General features: G+C 41.7%; 1 protein-coding gene across 1 annotated transcript in view; it reads left to right on the top strand.

Moving 5' to 3' along the window:
* Positions 1 to 25,506, top strand: part of LOC103262935 (potassium channel subfamily U member 1-like) — a 39,682-nt gene extending 14,176 nt beyond the window's left edge. The window contains exons 5-9 of the mRNA XM_021713679.1: positions 8,411 to 8,464; positions 12,538 to 12,677; positions 20,313 to 20,513; positions 22,272 to 22,390; positions 25,050 to 25,506. Of these exons, the coding sequence (XP_021569354.1) occupies positions 8,411 to 8,464; positions 12,538 to 12,677; positions 20,313 to 20,513; positions 22,272 to 22,390; positions 25,050 to 25,506 (971 nt within the window). The remainder of the gene's footprint in view (positions 1 to 8,410; positions 8,465 to 12,537; positions 12,678 to 20,312; positions 20,514 to 22,271; positions 22,391 to 25,049) is intronic.
* The last annotated feature ends 200 nt before the right edge of the window (positions 25,507 to 25,706 follow it).

The raw sequence follows: 25,706 nt of genomic DNA on the forward strand, positions 1-25,706 counted from the left end.
ACTTCAATTTAAGATTTGAAAAGATAGTGAGAGAGAAGCAGAGATCTCTTCAAGGGGTGGGGATCATGTCTTTTTGTTCTTTGTATTCCTCTCAGTGCCTAGTACAATTACTGTCATTAGTACATGCTTAACAAGTACCTATTAAATTGAACGAAGTGAGTTATGAACTGGAAACCTGAGGCACATCCACTTATTTCACTGTGTCCAAAATGTGCCTATGTTAATCCACACTACAAAATTGTTAATGTCCTTCTTCCTCAAAATGGGAAAAGGCTTATATATTAGTCTATTGATTACAGAAAAAATTGACTTCCATTTACTCAACCTAATCTGAAAGTACTATTACTGAAGAATTTTCTGTATCTAAAGCATATTTTTAATTTACAAAACACAAGTAAATCATGATTAGAATCCCCTGGATCCAACCATTTCCCTTGGGGATGATCAATCCTTTGTTTCAAGATCAGGTCCTTAGGCTATGGAGCAACTGATCATAGGTGATCCATTTCACATGGCATTTGGTGTGGTCAAACTAAACTATCAAAGGCATTGCAAGACTTTCCATGATAACGGAAATGAGACAATTTGGGAAACCAAACGAATTCTCTCCTAGGCACTGTTACTTAGGCAGGAAAATGTAAGGACATTGGGACAAGGAAATTAAAAAGTAATCTAATCTTTGGTAGGTAAACTGCACCAGCTACTAGATACAACCTCACTAAGAAACCAATACCAACTCAGCATTCAGGGTTTAAGGGGGTTTTGCAAAACAGAACTAATAACAAAGCACTTCTTGAATATCTAAGTGCCATGAACAGCCAGACTCAGGAGGTGTGAGCCCTACCTCTGCTGAGCATATCTGAAGGCCCATCAGAGTACTAGTGCCTTCTGTCACTGACTCCTTAACTGTTAGGGTCACTCCTCAGAAACACACGTGATTTGTGTGTCTATGTGTGCATGCATGTAAGCATGCTTTTAACTTCTATAATAGGACAAAGAAGAAGAAATCACTTTAAAAGCAGTATCACGCATATACAAATGAAAGTGCCCACATAGTGTAAGCCTGGGATAAACTGACAATGCCATAAGCCATATGATAAGTGGGATGAGTAGTTCTTCCCGTCATCATCGTCATCATCGTCATCTTCATCATAACCATCATCATCATCATTCTCATCTCCTATATAAGTTAGAAAGATATAAACCTTTGATTCTAATTCTGATTTCCTTTATCATCAGCGCTTTTAAACTTTTATTTATCCATTCAACAAAAATATGTTGATATTGTATGATGGGTCATGTACTCTGTTATAAGCAAGAAGGTTACTCATAAGGGAGAAGCTGGCTGCTTTAGTAGAAGGAGATAGAGGGGAGAGAAGAAAGAGATAAAAGGGTGAAGAATAAGTGAAGGAAATTTAAAGTATTTGAATCGTCATGAGTATGAGTAGGTGCTTTTCTTTCTTTTTCTTTTTAATTTAATTTAATTATCTATTTTTTGTTATAAAGATATGGGGTACAATTCAGGGTTAGGTATATAAACATTGATTATGCAGGTACCCTTGTTGATGAGGTATGCCCCTCCCTCCCCTAGTAGTTTCCCTCAATTGCCAATCCTACCATCCCTCCCCTGACAGTTTCCCACTACTGCCAATCCCTTTCTTATAGTATTATAATTGCTCAAGGTCTATTTATGAGAGAGAACATATGGTACTCTGTTCTTTGTTTCTGTGATAGATCACTGAGTATGATTGACCCTAAATCCACCCAAGTTGCTGCGAAGTCCATATGTTTGTCCTTCTTTATGGCTGAATAATATTCCATTGTGTGTATGTATCACATTTTTTTTTATTCAGTCCAGCTTCGATGGGCAACATGGTTGGTTCCATGTTTTTGCTATTGTGAATAGAGCTGCAACCAATATACGTGTGTAGGTACCTTTTTTGTAGAATGATTTGAGTTCCTCGGGATATATTCCCAATAGGGGAATTGCTGGGTCATATGGAAGGTCAATTTCTATTTCTTTCAGAAATCGCCACACCGTCCTCCAAAGAGGTTGCACAGTCGGTGCTTTTCTTAAAGGTTAAAAACACATTTAGAGAAGAATGAGCCATAGGTCCTGAACCATTCCTTGTATGGGTGGTATTATACTTATATGTGTGGTAGGGCAGACCGGCTCTAACAACCCAACTAGTGAAGGCCGTCAAGTCAGCTTATCTGGCACTCTTGCATCAGTGAAGTCACATCTTGAGCCCATTTCGAGGAGACATAAACAGCAAAACCACTACACAGAAACTTCACCAATTACTCTGGCGTCATAGGACTCTATTTGGAATTTGAATATAGAAATTCCCAACCTTAGAGAAATCTGTTTGGTCCTCTTAATCATTCTTCCCGTTTTATATTTATCCTTCTCTCGTATCATATGTAAGAGGTGAAATCAAGAATACTCACCTCCAATAATTGAAAGTATACAGGATTGAGAGAGTCCATCAAGAGACAGAAAACGTCTTCCACATTGAGCACCAAAATAAGATTAGCTGATAGGCAGTTTTTATCTCCCTTTTTCCTCGGTCAGTAGTTCTCAATGACAGCAATTGTGTCCCCTGAGTTCATCTGACAACAGCTAGAGACAGTTCTGGTTGTCACAAACTGGAGGGATGTTATCAGCATCTAGCAGAGACAAGATAGAGATGCTGCTAAATATCTTACAATGCACAGGACAGTCCCTCACAATAAAAATGTCAATAGTACCAAGATTGGAAAACCCTGCCCTAGCATATCATCTGGTGAACTCTTTGTGGGATCATTGGGCTTTTTCACATTTTTGCAGCCATGTTAAATTTACATACAAAACTAAACTAGGACCACCAAGGCCATTCCATACAGATATTCATCAAGGAATATTGCCAGGGTTGTGGGGTTGAAGGTTGGATGGCAGAGTAAGGACTCTGAAAGATCAATAAGAATGCCAGTCCTGCTGGACATCTCCTAGGAAAACTTTAGGTTTTTCAGTAATGCTCTAATTATGACCTGTCACACCATAAGAAGAACAGGTTGGCAAACCTAAGTAATCGGTGGCATAATCAAAACGCAAAGTGGTAACTAAGTCCCAGAACTTAATATGCTACTGAAATTTAAATATACAGTAGTAATTTATAATTAAGCAATTTTTTGTAATAGCTCCCTGCCATCCTGGAAGATTTCAGGTATAATACTGCATACTATACATAGCAAAAATGTTGATATTAGTAAAATATACTATGGCTATAATCTGACACATACCAGTTAACCATTGCTCTACAAGGAGATGGAGTTAAGGTAGAAATCCAGTTGCTGTCCTTTGGCTGGCATCAGAAACAGGACACTTCAGCTGACGTGAATGTGTCTGCACCCAATTAGAATGTTTGACTCTAAAAGTCAGGTTATGCCAGCAGGAACTGGAATCAGTAAGTGGGATTCAGAGGAGATTTTCTTATAGAGGATTTCTCCTTTGAGGGAAACAAATCTTAATATTTTACTGAAAATGCAAGTCAAATTTTGTATTTCAATAAGACTAGGCTACATAGCAGGTACCCTGAAAAGAACATGGGTTTTGAGTCTGTGCAGATCAGGGTACCCCATCTGTTATTTACAAAACGTACGATCTATGGCAAGGTATGGAAATCCTGAGCTGCTGTTTTCTCATCTTCAGAGGTAATTTGACTATAATAAATTCACTGGGTTGATATGACAGTTATATACCTCTTATCTTCTTTGTTCACAACAACCAGAGATCTTTGGCAAATCTGTGTGACACTCTCATTTCCCTACTCTTTGCCCTATCATGTTGCCCTGTGGCAATGAAAAGAAAATCACGTAGGATTTTGCAGGCCAGCAAGGAGCTTGACTTTTCTCCCACCGCATCCTGTTTATACTGGCTCTTTTCTATTATGAGTCTCTTATCTCATCTCCTCCTCCAGGAAGCTTTTTTCATTCTTGAGGATTTCATCCCAATGCCAGAGGAGCCTGATATTAGATTCAGATCAAATCCTAAAGTCACCTCCCCATCCTCAATCAATAACCTCTAAAGTTTGTTTGGTTTTTATATTCATCACTACCTGGAGATATTTTGTATTTCCAGCATGTGGGGGCCAGGCATGGTAGAACACATAAATATAATCTCAACTACTTTGGAGGCTGAGGCAGGAGAATCATTTGAGGCCAGGACTTCTCAGACCAGCCTGGGCAACATAGCAAGACCCTATACGTTCTTACATAAAAAATTAAAATAAAAAAATGTGATATGTAACTGGGGTAGGGACTGTCCACAATCCAAGCATGGAGAAGATTCTTTTCAAACATTTGTGAGAGGAAGGAAGGAAATAAAAAAAGGAGGGATGGAGGAAGGAGGGAAGGAAAGAAGGAAGGAAGGAGGAGAGAGGGAGGGAGGGAGGGAAGGAAGAAAGGAAAGGTGGACACTTAAAGCAGATGAGCCATCTATCTGACTCAGTCTGAGAATAAAGTAGAATCTCAGTTCTCCCAAGTCTTCTGGCATTATGGAAATCTCAGAAAAAAAAATTGTTTTTTAAGGAAAACCAATTTAAGGCATTCAGATTCCATCAGCAGTAAGATTTATTGGTGAATTAGACTATCTGAGCTGTAGCCATCCATGTAAACCTTCCACTTGCTAACCTAAAACTGTAGGGTTTTGCTAATTCCTAGGGTTATTGCTGGTTCTAACTGAAAACCAAATTTGTTGGTTTCTTCATGTGAAGAGTCAGTTTTTATCCTATATTCATGACTCAGAAATTTTTTTTTTTTTTTTTTTGAGTTGGAGTCCCACTCTGTCGCCCAGACTGGAGTGCAGTGGCCGCTCCCGGCCACCGCAGCCTCGACCTGCTGGGCTCCAGCAATCCTTTTGCCTCAGCCTTCCAAGTAGCTGGAACTACAGGCGCGTACTACCACACCCGGCTGATTTTTGATTTATTGTAGAGATGAGGTCTTGCCAAGTTGCTCAGGCGGGTCACGAACCCTCAGGCTCAGGCAATCCACTCACCTTAGCCTACCAAGGCGTGGGATTACAGGCTGAGCCACCGAGCCCAGCTATGACTCAGAAATTTAATGGCTATCAGAAATATATTCGTCCCTATTCTGCATTCACAAAAAGTGACTCTAAAAGAGTCATTTGAGGAGAGGAGGTGGTGTTAAATATTGTAGTCATAACACTCCCTTTGGAAACAAAACTCTCATTGGATTTTCTCTTTGTCCGTATCCACCTCAGTGACTGGGTTCCCCGTAGACCTTCCATTGTCTGTTCTTTGGAGGCTTACCCACTTGGCTCACTTCCATTCATTCCATATCCCACTATACCACCAATGACCTCGATCTGTAAACAAAGGACCCTCCAGTGACGTTACCTCCTTCCCAAGGAGTCTTGATTGCAAGTAGACCTTGAACATTCACAGTATTTTTTCTCTCTTACTCTCATGAAAGTACAAGAAAAATAACCAATAGTTTTAAAGTGTAACGTATGATAATTGTATGTTTTTTTTTAACTGCACTCTATTTTCCCATTTCTCTATTTCCTTTTCTTTCTTTACATGTATAGTTTAACTTGGAGACTAAGCCTCTGGTATCATGCTTCTGGTATCAAAGCTGTGTTTCAGGCCAGTGCTTAAATTTTTTTTAAAAAATTAATTTTAATTAAAAAATGTAATAGTAATTAGAGCAGGGACTGTCCACAGTCCTAGGAGTAGATATGCTTTAAGTATTTGTGAAAGGAAGGAAGGAAGAAAGGAAAGAAGGAAAGAAGGAAGGAAGGAAAGGGAGGAAGGAGGAAGCAAGGAAGGGAGGAGGTTAGGTTGGAGATTAGGGAGGGAGGAAAGAATAAGGAAAAGGAGAACATTAACTCTGTTTTGGAGTTGAGGCTCACAGATGTGAATGAAGTGACTTATCTCCTAAGGCAGTGGTCCCCAACCTCTTTGGCATCAGAAACCAGTTTCATAGAAGATAATTTCCATGGACACAGGGCGGAGGGGTGGTTTCAGGATTATTTAAGTGCATAACATTTAATGTGTACTTTTTAAATTATTATTACATTGTAATAAATAGTGAAATAATTATACAACTCACCATAAAAAAGAGAGGTGTGGATGGAAATGGTAAATAAAATAATGGGCAGACCATGCACAGACTTAAATAAGTGTCGGATTCTGCCTTTAAGCCTGCTACCAGATGCAGCTGTGCAGTTGAGTACAACTCATTTACCACTCACTGATAGGATTTTGATGAAGTCTGCAAGTAATTGATTTATCATGATCTCTGGGCAGTCAAACCTCACTGCTACTGTTAATCTGCATTTTCAGCCACTCCCCAGCTCTACGTCAGATCATCAGGCATTGGATTCTCCTATGGAGTGTATAACCCAGATCCCTCACACACACAGTTCACAGTAGGGTTCGTGCTCCTATGAGAATCTAATGCTGCTGCTAATGTGACAAGAGTCAGAGTTCAGGTGGTAATGTGAACTACAGCAAGCGAGCGGTTGTAAATACAGATGAAGCTTCGCTCACTCACCCACCTCTCACCTCCTGCTGTGTGGCCCGGTTCCTAGCAGGTAACAGACCAGTACCAGTCCGTGACCCAGGGGTTGTAGGCTCCTGTTTTAAGACAGGAGGATAATGTGTCCATAAACTGAGCACAGAGGTCAATGACTCTAAATGACATTCCATTCCTGTCTTTAAGAAACCCCAAGGTCTTCCAGGTGGAGGCAGGCTTACCATAAGGGAAGGAAGCCAGTTCTGCAGAGACATAAGCAGTGCCTCAGCCCAGAGAGGGTATCAGAAAGGCAACAAGTGCCAGGAGCCAGAGCCAGGGGGAATGTATCCAGAAATACTCATGAGGGCAGCCCTATCCATTTATTTACAGTTTCCTAAAAGTTTTATGAGCAAATTGATGTGGTTTGAGGCATTTCCTGACTGAGTCATTACCCAGCACAGCCTCTCTCTGGAGAATAATCGTGTCTTATTTGTGATGTCAATAAGTAACTATTGGGAGAACTTTGCCTTTTTTGTTTCGTTTAAAGTGTCATTTAGAAAACACACACATTGTTGGTTGTGGTGGCTCATGCCTGTAATCCTAGCACTTTGGAAGGCTGAAGCCGGAGGATTGCTTGAGGCCAGGGGTTCCAGACCAGATTGGGCAACATAACAAGACCCTGTCTCTACAAAATAAAATAAAAATATTAGCTGAGCATGGTAATGTGCACCTGTAGTCTCAACTATTTAGGAGGACAAGGTAGGAGGATCACTTGATGCCAGAAGTTCAAGACCAACCTAGAAAATGGAATCAGACCTCCATTTTTACACAAAATTTGAAAAGTTAGCCCAATGTGGTAGCACACCTATAGTCTCAGCTATTCAGGTGGCTAAGGCAAGAGGATTGTTTGAGCCTAGTGGTTCGAGGCTTCAATAAGCTATGATTATACCACTGAACTCCAACCTGAGTGACAGAGTAAGATCTTGTCTAAAAAATAAAATGAAATAAAAATGATTTTTTAATATTTACCTGGCAGGAGAGATACCATGATCAGGATAATTTTTTTTTTTTTTGAGTTGAAGTCTCACTCCGTTGCCCAGGCTGGAGTGCAGTGGCATGCTCACAGCCACCCCAGCAATGACCTTCTGGGCTCTGGGGATCCTTCAGCCTCAGCCTTCCAAGTAGCCAGAACTACAGGCATGCACTACTGGGCCCTGCTAATTTTTGATTTATTGTAGAGACAAGGTCTTCCCAAGTTGCCCGGACAGGTCTTGAACCCGTGGGCTCAGGCTATCTACTGGCCTCAGTCTTCCAAAGTGCTGGGATTACAGGCTAAGCCTCTGAGTGTGGCCAGGATAAGTTTTTAAAAAAGAAGCACACACACACACACACACACACACACACACACACACACACACACACACACACACACAAACACACACAGCCCACATTTCTCAAAAAGAGATGCTGAGGAGACCCAAATAATATATATTTTTTCTAAATATACTAGGGGTGCCAAAAAAAGTATGCACATTTTAAGAGATGTTATCTATTTATTACTTTTAGCTTGCCATAATCAGAAGTGTCTGGATGCCGATGGTAACCACCTTGAACCTTTTCTGTAATTGCGGAAGTCAAACTTAACTTTTATTTATATTTTGTTATTAGTATATGTTGACTATTACAATTTTGATACAGTATTTTTCCTTTCTTAAAATATGTATACATTTTTGGCTCCCACTGTAGAAAAATATTTTGGATTTGTATAAGAGTAACTTTGCTGAGATAAAGCACCAAGTTACATGATGTTCCTTTATATTCTCGTCTAGTTTTGAAAGCATTATGTTTGTATTTATCATCTCTTTTCTTCTTTTTATTGTCTGTGTCTACTTAGATGAACTTCATGAGAATCCAAAAACTCGAAGAGTTCCCATCCTCACTGAATTGAGTAAGTTGTGTTTTTATGGCAAAACTCAAGGGAGAAATTTTGTGATGCATAATTGATGCCCCAAGTTTCTTTTTAGAATCTACAGTCAAGGGACTGAGGAACTCAAAAGGACACAAAGCTTTGAGTACTTGGCTTGATGTTACAATGAGCTTTTACCCAACTGGGGACAGCATAGAGGAACCTGTGATATCTGGGTATCAGGTTGTAGGGAAAACATTTGCCTTCTCCACCTTCCAGTTACCAGGAGAGGAAGGGAGACCAGTAACTGGCTCAGTCCAATTCAGAGGGAGGGAACTGGATTTGAAGACTGCTAGACAGGATCTCCCTGTACCAATTTATCTATCCCATCTCGGGACTTTAGGCCAGATGGCTTCCTTTCCGGCAGTGATACCAGGGCTGGAATCAGGGTAAGGCAGGAGAGGCATGTAAGCTGCAGACTTAGAGGAGGTGCTCACTCTGAAGTCCTTAAATATAGGGTGTCAGGTATCTCCCTTACGTCATCTTAAGCCCAGTCCTTAGTGTTGTTTTCCTGAAATGGAAAACCTCTTGGAGAAAAACAGCCTATCCTGTTACCTCTCGCCAATACCTGTATGAAATTTCCCTTGAGACAAGGAGCTGTGGGTTCAGAAAGCAAGTGTGAGGAAGACAGAGAAAGTTGCCTGTGTGTATTGTGTGGGGGGAAGGGCATTTCTTGGGCATCAAGGGACACACTGGAATTTACTACTGAGAATGGTTGAGGAGAAAAGACAAAAATACCAAAGGAGAGAGGAACAATGTTTTTAACACAGATCAAATCAATTCAGAGATGAATTTTAAAGTTTGTCCCGGGTGTAATTTGACCTGATTCTATTAAACAGCAAAATGTTTAGTAGGCTTTTATGATTTAGAGTATCTAAGCCAATGGAACTTATGCCAAATGAGATGAACAGCACTCTTAGTCCAAGAAATGAAGAGAGGGAACACAGAGAGGAATCCGTAGATCTCTCCACCACGTAAGCTGGGAGCAATAGTTCAGCAGGTGGGAGACAGTCTAAGCACCCTGGAACTTGGAGCAGACACTCTTCAAGTCCTCAGGTGTATTAAGTTGACCTTTTTTATTTGTGGGGGAATTGATTACAGGACCCACCCTTCTGTGCCTCTGCTCTCTGCAACCCCCCCCAACACACACACACTTCTCCCAGATACCAAAATCCACAGAGCTCAAGTCCCTTATATGAAATGGCAAAGTACACTGGGCTCGGTGACTCAACCTGTAATCCTGTGCCTTGGGAGGCTGAGGTGAGTGGATTGCCTGAGCCCGTGGGTTCGAGACCCGCCTGGGCAACTTGGCGAGACCTCATCTCTACAATAAATCAAAAATCAGCCGGGCGTGGTAGCGCGCACCTGTAATTCCGGCTACTCGGAAGGCTGAGGCGGAAGGATCGCCAGAGCCCAGCAGGTCGAGGCTGCGGTGGCCGGGAGCGGCCACTGCACTCCAGTCTGGGCAACAGAGTGAGACTCCAACTCAAAAAAATAAATAAAATAAAATAAAATAAAATGGCAAAGTACGTTTGACTCTTTTGTATTTATGGGTTTCCATCACAGTTTGGAATTCAAATCTGCAGTTTGGAATTCAAATCTTTGGATTCAATCTGCAGATATAGAGGGCCTACCGTATACACTAAATATGTTAATTTGAAGAAGACTATAAGTTAGAGTCTTTTTGGGAAAAATCAGCCCAGCCATGTGTCTGGTCACTCTCCAGGGACTTACAGGCTTTGTTCCACTAAAGATTTTCTGGCCGGGCTCGGTGGCTCAGCCTGTAATCTCGTGCCTTTGGGAGGCTGAGGTGAGTGGATTGCTTGAGCCCGCGGGTTCGAGACCTGCCTGGGCAGCGAGACCTCATCTCTACAATAAAATAAAAAAATCAGCCGGGCGTGGTAGCGCATGCCTGTAATTCTGGCTACTCGGAAGGCTGAGGCAGAAGGATCGCCAGAGCCCAGCAGGTCAAGGCTGCGCTGGCTGGGAGTGGCCACTGCACTCCAGTCTGGACAACAGAGTGAGACTCCAACTCAAAAAAAAAAAAAAAAAAAGATTTTCTGGCACCAGGCAGCCCTTGTCAAGCTGGTCTAACAAGTTACCTGCCAACTCTCTTAAGTCCTTTTTGTCTGACTGGAAAGGACCATGTTGACATGAAAACTGCAGGCCTTATCCCAGCACTTTGGTACAAAATGGAGCATGGTCTGCAGGAAAATGACTAGGAAAGCTGAGGCTGCTGAGTTAGCATGACACAGCAAGATTTGGACAAAGGCTCATGGTGTGTGTGTGTGTGTGTGTGTGTGTGTGTGTGTGTGTGTGTGTGTGTGTATGCTGAGGTTAGAAATGCAAGGAGAGGAATGTGGGTTGACAGTCATCTTGCTTGTCTTTTTTTTTTAATTTTTATTATAAAGATGCGTGGTACACTTCAGGGTTAGGTATACAAACATTGATCATGCAGGTACCCTTGTTGATGAGCTATGCCCCTCCCTCTCTTAGCAGTTTCGCTCAACTGCCAATCCCATTCCCCTCCCCTAACAGTTTCCCATTACTGTCAATTGCTTTCTTATAGCATTATAATTGTTCAAGGTCCTCTTATGAGTGAGAACATATGGAATGCTGTTCTTTGTTTCTGTGATAAATCACTGAGTGTGATTGACTCCAAGTCCATCCATCTTGCTCATCTTTTATAAAAATAATGCTGTTCTCAAAAGAAAGTGATTCAGAACACCAGTATGTCATTCCCCATGAATTTACTAATAAATAACTTAAGGAATTAGGGAATGATCCAGTCTTGGTAAGGAATGTATTCAGAGTTGTGTGTCCAGCAGTTTTGTTTTTGTTAATAATATCATGAACTCTAGTGTCAAGAACTGTGGAGCGTCTAAGTCTTTATTCTACTCACAAACCAACAAGTTAACCTGCCATAGTCTCATGGATATTGGTAGAAGACACAAGACCTGGCCTGCGGGGGGTTGGGGGGGAGGCAGGAAAGCCCAAGCAGCAGTTTATTACTTACAGCAATAACAGTAGCCAGAGTATTATCATTTTTGTGCTGGTTGCCCAAGCCCTGCTTCCCACAGGGTGACATGAAGAGGTCCAGGTGACACCTGTTCCCACAGTGGATGGCCTTTTAGAGTAGGAACCTGAGCTTAGGAAACCAGAATCTCTTATAAAGGACAGTAACAATGCCTCCTCTTTGCTCTAGTGAGACATCATCTCTGTCTTCCAATGCAGTTCTCTAAACAGATTTTCTTGAAGCAAGAGTCTAGGCACACAGGCAGACTCTGCTCTCACGCCCAACAGTGACCAGTTGTGTTCACTTCAAGAGCTGCCTGCAGGGATCTGGGTTGAAGCCTGGGGCCAGCATAGACATGCTAATGGATTTTTGGCTACTACTGCACTGAACTCAATTAGGAAGATTCTCTAAACCTTTGCCACACAGAGTGTGATCCATAAATCAACAGAATCAGTAGTATCTGGAAACTTGCTGGGCATATATACATCTGGTCCCTACCCTAGAGCCAGTGTGAGTCAGAATCTGCATTGTAATCAGACCCCCAAGTGATTCTTCCAACATTGTTTCGAGAGGCACTGGGCTCAGATAACTTTAGGAATCCAAGTAAATACCAAGTAATCTAGAGCATACTATTATGAGAAAATACTATAATTGAGGTGATCATGTGTTCCAGTTTGTGCCTGTGATCACAGTGCAGTTATTGAGAGTACTCCCTTTTACTCCCAAAAGTGTCCTGTTTGAAGGATCAGTTACATAAGGATGACAATCAGGACACTTTTCAGGAGAAACTGAGCCTGATGTGGTACAGAAATGTCCCCTTAATGGTAAAGGTGTGCATCAGGGATACATGTCTTTAGGGGAGTAAGATATTTGGATAGGAAAAAAAAAATTACTGGACTAGGGTAAATCCCACAGAGACTCCAAAGTAGGCATCAGATCCTATGGTCATGTGACCACACCTTGGCCTACCTTCGATCACAGTTTCTGTATTTTTAAACTTGTCTTCTTCCACTTCCTTTTTGCCTCTTTTGTCTTGCAGAAAATCCTTCCAACATTCACTTTATTGAACAACTTGGTGGACTGGAAGGGTCACTCCGAGGGACAAACCTGCATCTCAGCACTGCCTTTTCCACTGGCACTGTCTTTTCTGGCAACTTCTTAGATTCCCTCCTGGCCACGGTAAGGAAAGCTAGGCCACAGAACCCCCGAAAACCAAGTCCCTTCCAGAACAGTGAGTGTGTGGGGTCTGGCTGAGTAGATGATCACACCTCACAATTCAAAGATCTCTTTGATTGCCTAAAAAAGCTGGCTTGCATGCAACATTTCAACTTTTCTCACAACTATTTGATGAGAGGAACAACATTTTCAAGATTAAAAACTTGAGACCCTTGGAGCAGGACCATCAGCTGCCAGGAGGAGTTAGTGCCGTCCTCTCAGCTCCAAGTACCTTTCTGCAGACCAGGTCCTTTGGTGTCAGAGCTTGGGAGATACCACTTTCTCTTTTCTCTAAATTATCATCAATTGTTCATGTGGAATTGTTCATGTGGGATCCGGGGATTTCAGGGAAGAAACTCTGGCCTCTGGTCGTCTGAGTTTTGTTCAGAACTAAGTCAAATCTCCCCCCACATTGCCCGTTTCACAGGGGCATTGTTGACTACTTGGTTGTTCTTAGTTTTCAACATCTCTTTAGCCACCAAGAAGATATTTTGCATCCATGGCAGGGTTTCCTTAAGTGGAATGCGTTTGTTTATACGAATGCCTATTAAACACCTACTCTGCACTGGGCACTGTCCCTGGTGCAGGCGACACTGCAATATGAGAGTGACAGAGGTTTCACCACGTGGAGTCTTCCTGCATAGAGGAGACTGATATGCACATGATAAATGTGTAACACACAGGAATGCTATCACAGGGGCTCAAGAGAAGTGAGAATGGAAATGTAGAGTTTGGGGAAGGGGCTGCAAGTTTCAGTCACGTGGCCAGGGAAGGTGGCACTGAGAAGGTGGCACATGAGCCCAGTTCTGGAAAAGAAGAAGAAACACGGCTTTCAGAGCTTCGGGGAGGAAATACTCCAGGCCGAGGTGGTAAGGTGGGAGTTGGCTGGTAGGAGGCGCAGTTCAAGGAATTTGAAATTGACCAAGACCTTCAACTTGTGAATGACTGCAAGAACTTCTTCAAAGGAAATCCACATGACCCACCACTTCACAGACTCCTCCTACCCAGATTGTTCAAGGGATAGGTGGCAAAATGTCTGAATGTCAATATGCAGATGCTTAAATGCAAGAGAACAGTTTGATGAACTTGCTGCCTTCTGAACTCCATGCAGAGAGGTATTATTCCTGAATTGTAGGGGTGCCTCAAAGGCACAGTTTGCACATTTAGGGGAGTATGACTAGGTACATGCCTCCCCCTCGTGACATCAATGCCATTCAGTACTGGGGGGATCGTGTTCTTGCCTTGAACTGTGCCCCTAAGCCCTAGCGGGGATCTCATAAACCTCAGTGAGCTCTCAGAAGCAAAACCCTGCATCAGTGTAAGTTTAACATTAAACAAGTTGGTAAACTGCAAGGCTCCTAAAGAATTAAGCAGCACTAAGCCTTGAATGAGCCAGGCAGGGATGCTTTGGAGAAAGTCAAGTTGGGTTACTTGTCTGAGATGATAGCTCTCAGAGAAAGTGCTGTATCACTGTCTGTCACTGATATGTCAATTAACTCTCTTGGAATTAATGACTGGAGTATCAAACAAAAAGTGATTTTTTTATGCACTTGACCTATCTATAGAGGGGTTTCAGGTCCCAGGTCTCTTCAAGGATCCTTAGATAGCAGATGGCTTCTGCTTTGAATTAAACTTGAGACTTGATTAAACTCCACCAGCCCGCATAGCCAGGAATAACACCACAGATTCAATTTAGATTTGGTTGGAAAGGCAGGCTGGACAGGGAAAGCCTGGAGAGGTAGAGATAAAAACCAGAGAACATACAACACAAGCCAGCATGGGAAACACAGACTTGGTAATAAGAGTCCAGAATCGGGTGTTGACAGCTGGGCCTACTGGTGCTTCCCATCAGTCAGTATTAGCATGACGTCGGCCTCAGGCAGTCTAAGGAGTGCCGCTTCTTCCCAGGCTGCTTTCAAATATTGTGTCAGTGGGCTTCATCAGTGTAAGAGAATGATTGTTGCTGGAAAACAAAATGGACTACATAAAAATTCATGGGGTCTTTCTGACACCTTATAGTAAAGTCTGTTGGAAAGAGAGAGAGTACCACAGTGTGGCCTGATATAGGGGTAGTCACATTAGGTGACAACCTACATTGGATTGTCAGCTTTCCCTTAAGAACTCCTGGTAAGTACTTAATTTAGGACTGATATTGGTCACTTTGATTGGAGGAGAGATGGCAATGGAGCATCAGGGTAGAAGTTGTGCGTTATGTTAAGGGTGCTAGCTTGAAGTTTAAACCTCTAAATCTCTACCCAGTGGCCTCTATCCCAGTTTTTGAACCTTTAATGATGTATAGAGTAGCAACATGAACACATTTTAACACTATTTTAATGGTGAGCTGAACTAGACTATTGAAAACCTTCAGTGAATGCTGTCCAGTCTTATTTCTAATACTACTAGTTCTACTTGCCCTTATAAGGGTGGGGGTGACTTTCTACCATATCATCCATACAAAAAGAAAGAACTCAAAGAAACCTATGGTCAGGGTTACTCCTCCAATTCCATTTTCTCTTCTCTTCTGTGTATGATGTGATCTTGGCTGGACTCCTGATCTTGCCAGCTGGTCACATGAAAATAGGCTCAGAGAGAAAGGGAACATGTATTTATTATCTTCCACTTAAAACATGTGGAGTCACTCTGATGACTTCAGATCATTCCATTTTATTCTCCACACATGTCAGAGAATCTCTTCGATGAGGCTTGGTAGGAGGCCAAAGACTGATTTCCCCATAAAGTTTGCACAGCAGTTATGGGCCTCCTGGCTAACACCCCCGTGTCTGATCCCCATGGCAGACATCACTGATGAGCACAAGTCTTCTTCCCTAGATCATAGCTATGAGTCTTTCCTGGCTTGGCCCTCTAGGCAACTTTTCTTGATGAGTTTCATTGTTAAGATGATAATAATAATAATAATAGCAATATCTGCCTTAGAAAGAGTAAAGACATCTCTTAAGCATTTGCTTAGTGTCAAGAACTCTGTTAAATACATTACCTTGTCTGATTCTCCTGTCAAACATGGAGACTTAGTGGGGTAAGTAATCTACCAAAGGTTGCATCACTTACAAATAATGAGTTGATTGTCAGGCCCAAATGCATACAATCCCAGAGTCAGACCTCACTGCCACAGCCAATGGCCTCTCGAGAAACCTAACCTATTTCAGTGATTATTAGTGTCCTTCCAACACAGTGTTTTTAAGTTTAGCTTAGAGGAATCCATCTTTGAGAGTGCCTGGTAGTTGCTGGTGACAGGCAGGGAGAAGGAGGTGAGGATCTGCCTACCGCGCCTTGTCCACCTACACTCTCCCTCGATCAAGTAACTCTACTTTCATCATAGTGTCATATGTAAGGAACCTGCACAAGATTTGATTGGAAGAGAGATTTCTGTCATTAAGAAGATTTTTAAAACCATTCCCTTGAAGTTAGAATAAAGGACCAACAGAGAGGGGCAACTTAAACAGAATCCCGTTCTCCTCTATTTCTAGACTAATTTCCAATTTACAGTCAGAAAACTCATATGGGAGGCAGGAGTTAGCCCTTTTGCCCCATTTTTCATGTCCCTTTTATCCCTTAAGATCTCTTCCAAGACCATCTTCCAGGTTTGGCCCTTCCAACCTGAGGCCCAGCTTAATTCACTAAGAGATTTGTGTTTCATTACTACATAGTCAGAGGTTATAATTATACTCAAAATGTCTGTTTTCCTGATTCCCACACTACACAGAATGGCGAGGAAACAAACATGCATTTGGAATAGACTGTCCCAGGAAAAAAGGCTAACACTTTAGCACTTTCAGAAACAAATGTGAGCACCAGTCCTGACTCAGTCCTGACAAACTGTATTTCTGACCTACTGTTAAGGGCCCTCTTCCTTCCCATGCATGCTCCGAAAGCTTAACAGCATTTTTGCACATTTTTCTTACCATAATTCCAATAAGCACCAATGAGAAAGAATGTTCAAGGACTCCCAAGGAGGCATCAAAGCCTACAATAATGTGCTGTGAACTTATCACCACTTAGAAATCTAAGAGTCAGAGGCTTTCTCTGTCACCGAGGTTGGAGTACAGTGGCATAGTCACAGCTCTCCCCAACCTCGACCTCCTGGGTTTAGGTGATACTCCCTTCTTAGCTTTCCAAAAAAGGGAGGACAGGAGGAAGGAAGGAAGGAAGGAAGGAAGGAAGGAAGGAAGGAAGAGAAGGAAGGAAGGGGAGGAAAGGAGGAAGGGAAGCAGAGAGGAAGGGAGAAAGAAGGAAAGAAAGAGAGGTTGAGGAAAGTCAATACCAGAGAACTTGAAATGATAAGAATTATGAGTTCACAGAATTAAGGGGACATATAAATCACGTTATTTTCCTCATCATTGAATTGCAATCCTTTTGATGTCAAACTGAAGAAATAATATATTAAAAAACTAAACCTGTCTCAGTTAAAAATGTAAAGCATGTACCTCCCTAGAGCTGTTGACACCAGGATAACCCTAGAATTTACACATTTTCTTTAATCACTGGAGAATTATTCAAACAGCCATATGCTTGATCACGCTACACTATGGCCACATGTTCTTAAACAGATCATGGCTCAACCTGGATTTACATCCTCCACTCCCTCCTGGGTGTCAGGGACCTGAGTCCTTAAGAACCCTTCTGGATGGCCATGGGAATGACAAAGAAGAAACCTAAAGAAGAAGCCATTGCTCAGGGGATTCTCTTAGTCTGGAGACTAGAGTGAAGTCATCTTTTAATCTGAAAAGTGTTGTAAAAGTTATTTTTATTTTCTCTTAATTTATATAGATATTATTTGTTAGATCAACTCATCCCACTCACCTTCACATTTTACTAGCAATATTTGTTTGTTAAAAATCAGCTACCCAGCCAGGCTCGGTGGCTCAGCCTGTAATCCTGCACCTTTGGGAGGCTGAGGTGAGTGGATTGCCTGAGCCCGCGGGTTCGAGACCCGCCTGGGCAGCGAGACCTCATCTCTACAATAAATCAAAAAATTAGCCGGGCGTGGTAGTGCGCGTCTGTAATTCCGGCTACCTGGAAGGCTGAGGCAGAAGGATCGCTGGAGCCCAGCAGGTCGAGGCTGCGGTGGCCGGGAGCGGCCACTGCACTCCAGTCTGGGCGACAGTGAGACTCCAACTCAAAAGAAAAAAAAAAATCAGCTACCCATTGCAGTCAATAGTCTTATCAGTTTTCAATGCATTCCTAAGGACGTGAAGATTAAGTAGACAAGTTTATCTTCTGAAGGAGCACATAATTTTAAGGAAGTAGTGCTCAGTCTGATCTGAGGACTATCCATGTCAGAAATTCAGGGTGCTCTTTAAATTCTGCTTTCCACTCCTATCCATAAATTCTGATCCAGGAGATCTGGGATCCCAGAAATCTACACTCATTAATATCACTCCAAATATCCAGATACATGAGTACCAATGACAAAGAGAATAGAATTTAGCAAAGTGTCCAGTGAATTTATTCACTCATGCAAAAAATGCTGAAAGAGGGATGTTATGTCAACTTTAAAGATTATGAAACTGTTGCTGAAAAAGAATACATGAATTGCCCAAAGGCAGCAAGCAAGGATGGGATAGTTTAAGATTCAAATTCAAGTGTGTTTCATGGAAACAACTTACTATAAAATACAGAAGAATTAAATAGAGTAAAATTCAGTGACCATGAAATCACAAAGAAAGAAAAACTGCATTCTGATAAGGAGGCCCGGAAAAGAGGGACCAAGATGGTGGGAGATGAACCAGATGCTCAAAAGCAAAAGCATGAAGGAGTGAAAGGATGCCTTGAGCAACCACAGACAGACTCACTTGCACTCGAGAGAACAGTTCATGGAGGAGAGGAGCCTGGGAAGGAAGGTTGTATCAAATCATGAAGGTTTTGAAGGTCACAGTGAGGAGTATGGGCCTGGTTTTAAAACAGGACATTAAAGGATAGAGGAGGTGGAGGTAGGATCTGATTTGTGATTCTGAAGAATCACTATGGAAGAATTTATTAACAATAAATAGCAGATGAGAAAAAAGCAAGGCAGGACAGCTAGATAAGAGTTACTGTGGTAATCCAGGCTTCAGAAGATGAATCCCTGAATTTGGGAGGAAAAAGCATGAATGGTCAAATTTCTAAAACAATAATACTTATAGTCATTTCTAATTATGTATTATAAAAAGAAGTATAATACTACTTTTCTATAGGGAATATATGAAAATAGAAATTCTCATTTCTTTTTTTTTTTTTTTTTTTGAGTTGGAGTCTCACTCCGTTGCCCAGACTGGAGTGCAGTGGCCGCTCCCGACCACCGCAGCCTCTACCTGCTGGGCTCCAGCAATCCTTTTGCCTCAGCCTTCCAAGTAGCTGGAACTACAGGCACGCATTACCACCCCCGGCTAATTTTTTGATTTATTGTAGAGATGAGGTCTTGCCAAGTTGCCTAGGTGGGTCTCGAACCCTCAGGTTCAGGTAATCCACTCACCTCAGCCTCCCAAAGCCCAGGACTACAACCTAAGCCACCAAGCCCGGCTGAAATTCTTATTTCTAATGGAGCAAAAGTCTGATTTAGATAAGGCAAAGGGTAGAAATTAAAATGTTTTATATTGTATAAACTTGAAAAAAGCTAATGAGTCATATATTACAACTACATCTTCATGTATATTAATGCCTAGTCTACACTGAATGTGGTAGGACTCATGGGGAAATACACTTTACAGAAATAGCTGGTATAATTCAGACTCAAGCCTGTTTCAAAATACAAAATTGGCCCACATGTCCTCCTCTGGTTTCATTTTAGTACCAAAGATTCATTTACTTATTTAGCTCCTACAATTTCTGAAGTACACAGTAAGAGCTATGGGAAATTCAAATATTATAAGACTTAAGTCAATATGTGTTCACAAGTATTGGGAGGCCAAGGTGGGAGAATTGTTTGAGCCCAGAAGTTTGAGACCAGCCTGAGCAACATAGTGATACCTTGTCTCCACAAAAGATAAAAAAAATTAGGTAGATGTTGTGGCAAACTATGATCCCAGCTCCTCAGGAGGCTGAGTTGGGAAGACTGACTAAGCCCAGGAGATCAAGCTTGTAGTGAACCAGGATTGTGCCATTGCACTCCAGTTGGGATGACAGAGTGGGACCTTTTCTCAAAAATTAGAAAAAAGGTTATAAGTAGATGCCAGAAAACTCAAGTATAGATGACAATAATATTAGTAGACACTTAGGGGAAAATCTATAGAAATTCTTATTAAACATGTGTATTTTTAAACATAAATTGATAATTATTAGGGTATCTGTAGCCTGACACTCTCCTCTGATCTTTTGTGAAAAAGGGCCGTCCCTGATGTCAGTATCATTATCCACTTTCTTCTTCATCTGCAATGTAAGCTCCAAGGAAGCAGAAAATAGGTCAGGGTTTTCTCTGCATTTTGTCTAGCTTAGCACCTTACCCAAACTTCCAACTTCTCATGGATTTTATCAAAGATGATGAGAAACACTGCAGTGCACCTTCAGGCCTTTTTTAAACAATGATGCTCACTAAATATCTATTCATTCTCACCATTCGCATATTAGCTCTTCTAACTTTGCACATGCCTTGTCCTTGCTTTCCAGGCTTTCTACAATTATCATGTCTTGGAATTACTTCAGATGCTGGTGACAGGAGGGATAAGTTCTCAGCTAGAACAACATCTGGATAAGGGCAAGTTCTCTGATATAACCGACACCAACAGCAGCATAACGTTCTTGTCTGGAAGAACCCGGTGTAAGCTGGGACTTCTGTCCTTAAACGAAACCATTTTGTCAGACATTCAAGTGAGTCTTCTCTTATCATAATAGTTTTCTACTTCCTTACAGCTCAGAGTTTCTGGAAATAATCCAGCCCATTTGAGTTCATAGATGACCTGTAGCACAGAAATACTAACAATTATATTAACAAAAAAATTGTAACTCTATATTTGAGTATTTTACAGATCACAGCGTGTTTATGTACTATATTTATTTTTACAACAATCCTGGAAGACAGTCAAAGCAGTTGTTATTACTTCCATCTTCCTGATAAATAAACTAAATCTGTAGGAAGTATCAGATGTTCAATAACTTTGTACCTTGACAAGTGTATTAATAATAATTATAATAGCTAATGTTTACTGAGTAATTTGTCTGTGCTTGTCCACTATAGTTTTTTTTCACTTGATCTGTCCAAGGGTTTATATGGTAGGCATTGTCATTAATGCTATAATATATAATAGATCAAGAAGCTGAGGCCCAGAGAAACAGGGATAAACCAATGTCAGAGCAGGGAGCCATCTAAGGCAGTCTGACTCCAGGTCTGCAGTCTGACCCCAGGTTTGCCCTCTTTCCCTATAACTGATCTAAAGAAATCTGATCAGGTTAGCTGAAATCAGGCAGAAGGATTCTACGTTTATATCTAAGAATCTGACTCAACTCGGCCAGTAGAAAATGCTTGGGTTTTCTTAGCTCAGGGATCTGGTGAACAGTAAATTATAGCAATGGAAAACCTAATAACTCTGGAAAATTCCAAGGGGCATCTAGGCATTTGGAAATCAAAGTAGAGTCTAGGTTGAAAATGAGTAATCTACTTTTCAGTGTGGTGCCTTTTGGTTGAGTTTGATTGGCTCTACGTTCTGCTGTCCAGTGTTGTTGCTGGGGCAGTCCTCTGCAAGGAAATATTTTTTGTTGATTGAGAGGACATCAGCAGACCTCCCTCTGCACAAGAAGCACATTCTTCAAGGCCTCAGTGCCTGGTGTGTGTCAACATGTGCTACCAAGCAGGATGAGTTCATTTGCATTCCTGACGCAAACCTCATTCCAAAAGCTCCCTCACTATGGTATGGACATTTGCATGCCTGTGGCCCTGGATTCCTCACCTCCAGTGGACTTGTGAGTGAATATAGGCCCAGAAAACTGCCCCTGGAAGCTTCCTATGGGCATCAGAGAGGGCGGTAGACTGGCCCCCACTCCTCTCTCCATTGATGTCTTCTCCTTACTTTATTCTCTACCCTGAGTAATCACAGAACAAAACAGACTGTTCTCTTTTGACTTTACTGAACCCATTTGCTGCTACAGGATTTTGAACATGTTTTCTACTCTTAGTGACCTTAGGTTGTTATAGCAATGACAAGACAAGTGCTTGGGGCCGTGATTGGTTTTAGAATGGGATAAGAAGATGACTCTCAGGAGGTCATTTAAATCCTAACTCATTATATACCTTAAAGGCTGAATTTCCCAACCTTTCACTCATGGCTAATTTATAGTGGTCACCTGAACAGCAATGGTAACAAAGACAAGCACAACAACATGCCACAACCACACCCACCAGAGGCTTTTGAAAGAGCTAGAACAATAAAACCAATCACTGGGTTTAGAGTATCAAAACTAAGCATACATTTCATTGCCTAGACCCTTGACACTGCCACCATAAAGATATGAGGGTATGGCTGTAGGGTCAAAGCTACTACTCTAAGGAAAGGCAAATGACACTCCAGTGAGTGCCTGTTATTGCTTGATCAAAATGTCTGGTAGACATTCATTTTTCCCTTCTCTCCTCAGCCAAGAGACACCTTTGGACAACTGTTCTGTGGCTCATTAAATATTCTTGGAATCCTGTGTGTTGGCTTATATCGCCTGATAGATGAAGAGGAGCTAGAAAGCAACCCAGAACACAGAAGGTGAATATGTTAGTTTAGAAAGTCTTAGTCACCCACCCAAGCGTAAAAAGCAAAGCTTCTTTATTCGATGTGAAAGAGAAATCCAGAGCTCAGAGTCCACAGTTGCAAGGAAGGGTAGGTGGGAAATTAACGATGTCAGAATGGATATAAATAAAAGGAACTCTAATAATTAGGGTCCAGTTAATGTGGACCATGTAAAGAGAATGGAGTTTCTGTTTCTAGTGAAACTTGAAGACCTAGGTTTTAAATCAGGGTCCTTTTGTCATTTACCCTTCATCCATGTCTGTGCAACTTTCGAAAACTAGAAGTCAGTGTCCTCACTGGAAAGTTTTCCACTGGATGTATTGGGTAAATATTGATTGAGTACTTTCTTTCTAACCACTGTGCTTTGTACGTATAAAGCATGGCAGTGATATGTTCAGATTTCAGTGTACAAGAAGATTGTTCTGACAGCCATCAGGAAGACAGAGGAACTGTGTGCGGACGGCAGTAGCGGAAGAGCCAGGGTGCAGTCTAGAGACAACACAACCATGTAGGTCCAAAATAAGATCCTCACAGTGGGAGTAAACAGGACTCAGTAGAGAAAGAGAAGTTAAAAGAATGGAGTGAAAATGGATTGTTGGAAATTTGTTCCAGGAGAAAGGAGAAGGAAACTAAATTACACAAAGTAGAGAGGTTTTAAATAGATAAAACAACAACAGTTTTTCTGCCTATAGGAGAAAAGGAGGAGGAGAATGGATGCCAAAGCACATGTAGTTTTAGGTGAGGGCTGTGCTTACAGGAGTTTTTGTCACTAAGATTTCTCATGGTATAGCCATTGCTGAGAGAAAGTTGGAAGAAGTATTATAAGGAGCTGAGAAAGAGGTAACAGCTTAGCTGCTGAGAGTGGAAGAGGAGGTTTATTCTGGATTTTCGAAGCAATGCTAGACTATGAAGTGAACTGACAAAAGATCAAAAAATTCTAATGAATCTAAGAGTAAACACACTCAGTGTAAGAGAATGAGAGGGAAAGAATATGGGAAGTGAGAGTGAGTTACTAAAACTTGAGATTTTAGAAGTGAGACAGTGTGAGGAAATTATAATGTTTAGGGGGATGGCTAGGAGAGCGGGCAGGTGAGAAAGATCACTGGGCAGTGGACATAATAGAAATATGCTGGAATGTTGGAGTTGTAAACCACATCGACACTGCTGATCCCCAAGATGATAGGGGAACTAGTGTTTGAAAGAAAATGCATCCCAAAAGCCAAAGGCCTAGATAAGCATGGAGGTCTATAGATGACACTGATGAGTTAGGAGCTAAGGTGAGATGGCTCTACAGCACTCACCCATGACATTGGGGGAGGAGTGATGTTCTGTAAACAGTGTTGGGAAACATGAATGATGCTGTTATGCTTTCTCCTCCTCTCCTCTCCCCTCTCCTCCCCTCCCCTCCCTTCCCATTCCTCCTCCCCTCCCCTCCTTTCCCTCTTCTCTCTTCTCCTCCTCTCCCTCTTCTCTCTTTTCCTCCTCTCCCTTGCCCTTCTCTCTCTCTCCTCTCTCTTTCTCTCTCTCTCTCTCTCTCTGAATTAATCCTTTCCCCTCAAAACCTATGGACAATCTTTGCAACATGGTAATTGAGAGAATATGTAGCTAATACTTGATGGGATCCTAGGGGGTGGGGGAAAGGATATTTCTGTTTTAAATGGAATATTTGATCTTCTTTAGAATATAATGGAAGCTACAGAGGACTCATTATGAAAGGTAGAAGTGGGTGGATAGTGAAAGAAGGTCAATGGTGTCTTGAGGTTCATGTTAGGAAGGAAGAGGTGGTCACTTGGGCAGCAGTGAGAAAATGCAGGATGAAGGTCATTCAGGGTTACTCTGCCTCAGTGTTCCAATATAAGCACTGGTGTACTAATTAATTTAACTCACATTTATTGGTGCTTTGCTATGCCTGAGAGTGTGTTGAGGAACCCCGCTTCCCTACAGTCTTTCCAGGCAGGTCCAGGCTGTGTGTGTTCTTTAAGATTCAGTGACATTTGCCGCTTGCCAAATCGCAAAATAGCAAAGTTTCAAGTGAACCTTTGAATTTTTGTTTGTTGGTTTTGTTTTGGTGTTTTTGTGTTTGTTTGTCTATTTTTTAGGTAAATTCTTTCCTTCAATGGTCAGGCTACCTTCTGTGTGAAAATTGGTGGCATAAGCAGTAGGTTAGGGTAGACCTTGTCAACTAGGATGGAAATAACTGAAATATATGTAATCTTCTGGTTTGGTAAAGCTTGGCTAAGTACTCAATATTGTGTCAATTGAATTCATGAGTGTAGTATCTGTTAAAGGCAGCTAAGCCTGGAGTCAGAAAGGCTGTTAGATATCAACCAGGCCAAACCATAGTCTTACTCTTCTTCTGTTAAAGTGTTGAGAAACAGCAAGGCCCAGAGAAGGAGTCCAAGGTGATTAGTTCAGAGGCAGGGATGAAAGGGAAACCCCTAATTCCTACTCTAGGACCTCTCCTATTGCATGGCACCAAAGATGTTCACTATTAATCAGAAATCAGTGAAGCAAAGCAAAACAAAAACATTTCCTCTTATGGCCCAGCAAAATGACCTTTTTGTTTTGACCCCTGACTGTGGCCACACAACCCCTGCTGCACAAGCTCAGCATTCACCTTGGGCTTGTCTTACAGGTTTGTGATTACCCGGCCAGCCAATGAGTTCAAGCTGCTGTCCTCGGATCTCGTGTTCTGTGCCATCCCTTTCAGCACTGATTGTTATAAAAGGAATAATATTGCTTCATCTGAAAATCCATATGAGATGGCAAATATAGTGTCACTGACATCAGAGACACATGCAGACATAAATTGTCTTCCCCCAGTTGACTCAATTAGCAAGACTATAACACAATGGTTGCATTCATCAGACCGTTATATGAAGCCAAGAACTAGCTGCCAATCTGAATATGAGCAAAAAACATTGGACCAGAGTGGTACAAGAAATATTGAATCATCCTGGATACTTCAAGGTAACAACATGAAAGAAAATGGAAAGGAAAATGTGAACAAAAATGAAGAGGAAACCTCAGAGGAGGAGGATGATTACTCTTCATATTCACAACCAAGTTCAAAGCATCTCCAGGGATGGTAACTTTGAACAAGGAAAATAAAAATGGAAGTATGCAATTTTTGTGCCCATTGCTTAGTCCAAACTAAGCCCACCTGATCTGGTGTGATAAATCTTATGCTATGATAAGTATATCATAAATATATGAGACGTGCTCTTGTTTGAAAGTTCATTGCCCTAATTCCCTTGATCAGAAAACGTGATAGTTTGATCTGTGTTTAAGA

The sequence above is a fragment of the Carlito syrichta genome, unplaced genomic scaffold, assembly GCF_000164805.1.
Source record: "Carlito syrichta isolate Samal-C Ts95f unplaced genomic scaffold, Tarsius_syrichta-2.0.1 Scaffold304669, whole genome shotgun sequence".
NCBI lineage: Eukaryota > Metazoa > Chordata > Mammalia > Primates > Tarsiidae > Carlito > Carlito syrichta.